Source organism: Cyprinus carpio, chromosome A12 (genome assembly GCF_018340385.1).
Source record: "Cyprinus carpio isolate SPL01 chromosome A12, ASM1834038v1, whole genome shotgun sequence".
NCBI lineage: Eukaryota > Metazoa > Chordata > Actinopteri > Cypriniformes > Cyprinidae > Cyprinus > Cyprinus carpio.
In genome coordinates, this window is record NC_056583.1 from 14,257,658 (window position 1) to 14,264,727 (window position 7,070).

Here is a 7,070-nt window from a genome sequence, read left to right on the forward strand (position 1 = left end):
AAAATGATGGTCTGACATTTTGCTGTTGCGGGGAAAAGGCATCTGTATCTGTGTAATTTAAGCACAATACCCAAACATTTTTCCTAATTCAAAATCGCTGGTGTTGAGCAGATTTGGCATTTTAATGTAGAGTAGATTGGTTTGCATGTGGTTAAGAAAAGAAAATGCATTTACCTGCCACAAACTCACCTTTCATGATTTCCTGATTTGCAGAAAATGAGCTCTGCTGTTGATGACGGTTACATTTTTAACCGTTTTACAGGAAAGAAAGACAACACACGTCTTCTCTCTCTCTTTTTCAGAGTGATAGATCATGGCGAGGTGAACAGGATGACTACCCAGAGCGTGGCTATCGTTTTCGGCCCAACCCTGCTGCGGCCGGAGATCGAGACGGGCAATATGGCCGTTCATATGGTCTATCAGAACCAGATTGTAGAACAAATCCTTCTAGAGTATGAGAACATTTTTGGCAGGTAGAACATCTCTGAGTGACACCACCTGAGAATCAGTTCAGAGAACACAATGCCAGAAGTTTAACATCTCATATCCATCACACAAAAACGCATCACCGCTGTGGACCAAGCTTAATAGTGTATATAAACAAATGTGAGAGGATTTACTGTGACATATGACTGGATATAAGTGAAGAAAATTAATACAGAAAGGTTCTTTATGCACTTAATATTTTTGGAAGTTTTGAGAATTTACTTTTTTTTTTTTTTTTTTTTGGATCGTCATTCCTTGGCTTAGAATAAGCTTGATTGACTTTTGGACAATTATGGATGGTCATAAGTCTCAATTATATATATTTTTTTTTTTTTTTTTTTTTTTTTTTGAGAAATGGGAATATTTTCCTAAGTTGGACACTGGAATGGACTTTATCTTGGCCAGTATTGATGACTAGAATGAAAACTGACTGAGCGGACACTTTCAAGTCTCACCAGATTGAGTTCTTTGCAGTGAAGTGTTTAAAAGTGAAACTGATTTTGCGGTTTGATTTATTCAGACACGTAACTGACTTGTATCTGGGCTCTCGAGGGCTCAGAGTTTTTGTTTTCTTCATTTTTTCCTGTGGAATAAGCTGAAAGTGCACTGTATTAGGAGACAGTATTATTTGACGATGACTACTGACCTGTGGATAATGGGGTCGATTTAATTGGACGATGATTAATAGTCAGTATTAGGACAGAAATCCTGTTTCAAATTGGATTTTTTTTTTTCCATATCCACCCATGTTTGCCCTCCATCCACACCTCCCAAAAAGTTTATTGGAAAGGCTGTGCGCCTTTTCCTTTAGGACTTCATGCTACTGGATAACAGACACGCTCATCACACAGTTGTGTCATTCAATAGTGAAACTTCCTTTTAACGAGAAGACCCTCCCTTTAATGAAATATCAGGACTTTCCCGTGTTTGAGGTCAAACCTGTGTTGTTTCCTTGAAATAAATGGACTGTGTTGTGCTGAATTGTGTAACAGTATGCAGAGAACCAGATTGTTTTCCAGATGTGAAGCCAATGTGTTGTGTTGTTTAAAAGCAAGAGCTCTCAAGAACAGTCAGAGGTCTCGCCTCTCACCCGTGTATCTCTCGAGGCTTACTGGAAAAAGAAAGGTGAGATGCTTAGATCGGCATTTAGGCCTTACACGGTTTCAGATCAATATAGAATATTCATCTCCTGTTTCCTGCTCTGGCCCTCGATGGAAAGGAGCTTGATAACAAATTGACAGGATGGTACTGGAAGTAGTACTGCAGTTAGTGTTAACTGAAGGTACACATGGTAAACGCCTTCTCTGTCTCGTTTTTAACAAAATTCAAGAAACATATGTACAGATTACTTCAACAAGAACTTGAACCTGTTGTACAAAAAAAAATAATAATAATGAAGTGTGATGAAGTTGTGTGTCAATAACAAGTGAAAAGATCTAATTTTGTTGATGTACGGATGAAGGAAATGAGTATTAGATGGGTGATGTCATCACAGATTTGTGAACTGCACATTTTGAATGTAATTTTCAGACTAACTGCTGTTTCTGAAATTGACGTCTAATCCTAATTAAAAAGACAAAACTCATGGATAATATTAAAGTGATAATACCTGAGTTATTAGTCTAGTGTTTATTTTTATTATTCGTGTGTCGCCATTCATCTCAATATTGCAGGAGCTGATAATATGGAATGATGCGGGGAACATTTCCTTCCTTTTAATACAATGATTTCAATTAAAAAAAAAAAAAATCTTGTTTATTTGAGCAGATTGTGCAGCACTTTTCTGTATTTTTAAACATTTTCAGTAGCTTCAGTAAAACAGTGTAGTTTGATTTAAATCACAAAATAGCAAAATATTAATTTTTATGGTTTTAGGTTAGCTTTATATAGCCCACTTTGTTTTTCTAGACAGGAATCTGGAATCTGGAAAATTACAGAATAGTGACTGGGTGGAGATCAAATCAAACTCCTACTTCAAACCAGGAGCTATACAACCTAAAACGAGCAAGACTTTCCAAATGAGAAAACAATTAGCTCATATCCATAATTCATAGCTCTGACCACACGCTGCTTCAGCCAGGGCCCCAGAGGTGTCTGAATTGCACACCATATGCTGCTGCGTGTCTGCGGGGCAGAGGTGCCAGGAAAGCCCCTGGTCTTGTGTGTCCGTGGAGGCCAAAGTGTGGTGAGGAAATTTGATCAAGCCATTATGACCCATTAAACATTCATGACTTTGACTCTCTCTCTCTCTCTCTCTCTCTCTCTCTCTCTCTCTCTCTCTCTCTCTCTCTCTCTCTCTCTCTCTCTCTCTCTCTCTCTAGCTCTCTCTCTCTCTCTCTCTCGCTCTCTCTCTCTCTCCTCTCTCTCTCTCTCTCTCTCTCTCTCTCTCTCTCTCTCTCTCTCTCTCTCTCTCTCTCTCTCTCTCTCTTTGTCTGTCATTTTCTGTGTTGGCACCTGATCAGTACGAGTGAGTGACAGACTCTGACCGACCAAGAGCATGTTTGTGCCTAAAACGTTTAAGACTGAGGACTTTCATAAACGATAATTGAGTCTTCTCTGGATTTGCTTCTTCAGGGATTCATTTTCATACCTGCATTTTGGAGCCCCAACTAAACTGAGTAATTGTGTTCATTAAAACAAACGTGGAAACATTTCACGCATTTGCTGCTCTGAGCAACGCTCTGAAGTGCTGTAAGTTAAACCCCGGCTGAATAAGTCTACCAGATCAAGAGAAAAAGAAGAAATAAGCCAAATTTTCTAATCTTGCATATTTGACAGCAACACAACTTGGAATAATTTGCATGTATGGAGAGAGCAGATGAAATTATTTTATTTGACAGGGTAACTACATTTATAGGGCTACATATAAAGGTAAACTGTTTTTGTGGGCTATAAATCTGTATGCATGCAGCCTGAATGACATTTATTGGAATGTTCTAGCAGCTGCTAAGAATCTGTCTGCCGTTACTTTAAGCTTTAAGTATAGTAGAATGTGATATTATCGGGGTTCAAGATACCTCTTGTCCAAAATAATTGACCATTAATGCAAACATAGCACAGAGATGTAAACCACGCCGGATGATGTTGAAATCCATTTCCTCTCCCTAATTGGCTTTTATAAGGCAACTGTGTAAATATTGATGGTACTTTCATGTAAAGTTGTGCTTATTCCTCACTTGAGACACTCCTGAGGCTCCTGTGCTTAAATGCTCCATTTACCGAGTCTTTGCAAATACCATCTCAAGTATCCTTTAAAATAAACCCTGAATGCACACGGGCATTGGATAAAGTAATCATAGGAGTACTTCAAATGATATCTGCCCATGCTTTGGTATTAATGAAGTTCGCTTGGTTGGACTTGATTGTTTTTGCTTTGGGAAATTCAATGCATTTTAAATAGACACCTGCTTGTGGGATTTACATAAGGTAATTGCACAAAGCTGGAAATAGTATGTCTGCAATAAGGCCATTCCTTCTTCTCCTGCACTAATACAATCAACCCCATTAAGTAGGCCGTAAATATGGAGCTGCTGTATCATACGAGCCTGACAGATAATGGACCCCTCTGCATGCCCATTTACTCATCCTGGGTGAAGCCTGATTGGTTTATCCGTACTCCATCATCTGACCCAGCATTAAGAGCTTGTAAATTCTGCAGCAGAGAACACCTGAAGAACCCTTGCTAGATTTTTATAGAGTGTGTGTGCCAATATGCAAATATGGGTCATTATGCAAAATGGGCACCTATTCCAGAGTGCCAGATAAGAAGTTCCTTTTTTTAAGATTAAGATTTAAGATTTAAAAAAATCTGTCACATTCAGTGTTCACATATGCACTGTTCCAAATGATTGCTTTGGGAAATTATGCCTTAAAAGAAACAAGACTGTAATTTTCACATCTTTTAAAGTTAAATTTAATAGTCACAGTGCTTCTTAGAAAATGTAACACTGATATTCCTGCAAATAACAATTGTCAACTGTTTACTAAACAAAATCATAAAAAGAGATTTTAGTTTATTACTTTAACATTGGAAAGAGCATAAAAGGGTTCATGCACATTTATTGAAAAGTTTTAATAAATGTTAGATAACAAATTAATAAGAAAACAACAAAATGCTAGGTTTTATTTCTATACTTTTGTGCACATGAAAATGTGCATATTTGCAAAAAGACATTCTACTGAACACATAAAAAGAAGTAAAAGTTTCAAATATTATTTAAAGGTATTTATATCATTATTTATTTATAAAATACGTTTTCTGATGCATTTAGAAAAATGTTCACAGCAGCACAAGTTGGCATCAACTTTTTGTTGTTGAAGATAATTTGTGCACTCTCAGAAAAAAAAGGTAAAAAAGTTGTCAAAAGGTACAAAAATGTACCATTTATGTACTGATTATGTACTTTTAAGGTACTAATATACATTCTTTATGGGTAAATAAGGTACAAAGGTGTACCTTTTTCAACAGTATACCACTCCAGTGACAGCTTGTGTACATTTTTCTATCTTTGTACCTTATTTACTCCTAAATGGTACATATTAGTTCCATAAAGCTACATATTAGTACTTCAAAAGCACATTAATATTTTAAAAGTACATATTAGTGCTTATAGTGACTATTTGTATCTTTTGAAAGGGTACTGCTCCAGTGACAGTTTAATACCATTCTACTGAAAGTGTGTGATTTTACAAATTACACATATTTTGTACAATTACTCACAAAATTTTTAATAGGACAGAGATGTCTTAAAAGATTAAGAAGCAAAGAGCACTACATCTTTAAAATTGCACATACATCTGCTCAAACACACCCTGAGTAAAGACAGTGAAACTCTTTAAAGCCATGCTTGTGAATAAGACTGACAGTAATTTAAAAGCAATGCCCTCTTCACTAGTCTCTAGTGATTCGGTCTCTCTCCACCCATTAATTAGTTTGTCTCCAACTGCTGATTTAGCCTTGGTGTCCTTGCAGGAAGCCGTGTGGTGGGTCTCTTTTACAGGCTGATTAATCCTGTCCAGGCCCTTGGAGTGGTGTTAGACCCCGTCAGCAGCTTATTAGCATGTGTGCCTACTAGCAGAGCCCCTGCTACTCCTAAAGCTTAATAATATGTGTCTCTTCAACTAACATCCTTATTAGTGCTACTAAGTGACGATCACACTTATAAATAGTGCTGTGTGCTTTTTAATTAAGGTCTATGAAATCATAGGCTTGATGCGTGAGCGTGTATGTGATGTGATAAATGAGGGGTGTTCACGCCAGTGTTATGACTGCTGCTCCTGTGAGTTTTCCTCACACACTTACCCTAACAAGAACACACACACATACACACTCTTCACACCTTGCTCTTAATGATTTATGATCTGAGGTGCAGCAGCCTCTTTACAGTGCAGCTTTGCTGAGAAGATAACAGAGCAGCTCCAGAGATACAGGTCTGTAATGTTAAACATCAGTTAGGTTGTTGCCTACTCATACATGGAATTTTTATCCTTAAACAGGGCTGTAACCACCCTTGACATTGAAGGGGACGTGACCGTGTTTATTCAGGACAGTCCTGTCTCAAATGCATGCAGTTATTTAATCACCTTCATGTTTTTTTTTTTTTGTTTGTTTGTTTTTTTAAAAAGGATATCAGCAAAAAATGGAAATTTTTGTCATCATGTACTTACCCTCATGTTGTTTCAAACCAGTTCCTTCTGCTGAACACAAAAGAAGAAGAATGTTGGTAACCAAACAGTTGACTATCTATCTATCTATCTATCTATCTATCTATAATTTATTTTTAATAACTCTCCGAAGGACATATATTTTCACAAATGCTAGCTTACAATGTTCTTTTTGAAGTTTGAATGTGGGGAATTTTTTTTATGTATATATATATACATATATATGTATGTATATATATGTATGTATGTATGTATGTATGTATATATATATATATGTGTGTATATATATATATGTGTATATATATATGTGTATATGTGTATGAATCGGACTGATTTGTTAAACTTAATGAATTGCAGTTTTGTTTTTGTTTCGGTTTTTAGCTCACTGCAGGAGAAAAGAATACATTTATGTCTGATCTTCACACAAAGCTATGACTTTAGAAGACATATATTGTAACAAACAAATCACACGAACCATGTTCATAGTGAATTTGTGTCCCATTCAGTGTAATTTCTTGGCCAAGAATATGCAAGACATTAAAAACATGATTTTGTGCTCCATGAAATAAAAGTCATATGGAACTAAATCAGAGTGAGTAAATGATGAAACATATGGACGAAAAATCCCTTTAACACATTACAGACTAAATAAACCTCTATCTTAGCTCATCCTAATACTGATTGTTCCTTAAGCTTCATAAGTTTTTGAAACAAACCAAACACTGCAGCCATGAATTCATCCTGTTGTAATGTTGTAACATGAACACTAGGGTGTAATGAAGATCATGTTTTAGCCCTTATTCACAGACTTAATTCTTGCTGTCAGCTTATTTCTTTTTATTGCACATTATCCTTCTCCCAGAATCCACCTACACATTCCCTTCCCTCCTTTTCTGCTCCTTTCCTCCAAAGTAGAGCTG

At 36.5% G+C, this 7,070-nt stretch overlaps 1 protein-coding gene across 12 annotated transcripts in view; it reads left to right on the forward strand.

Moving 5' to 3' along the window:
• LOC109099155 (rho GTPase-activating protein 12-like) overlaps positions 1–2,099 on the forward strand; it is a 44,700-nt gene extending 42,601 nt beyond the window's left edge. For all 12 annotated transcript variants that reach the window (XM_042767713.1, XM_042767716.1, XM_042767715.1 and 9 more), the window contains one exon: positions 303–2,099. In XM_042767713.1, coding sequence (XP_042623647.1) covers positions 303–477 — 175 coding nt within the window. In that variant the 3' untranslated portion in view covers positions 478–2,099. The remainder of the gene's footprint in view (positions 1–302) is intronic.
• The last annotated feature ends 4,971 nt before the right edge of the window (positions 2,100–7,070 follow it).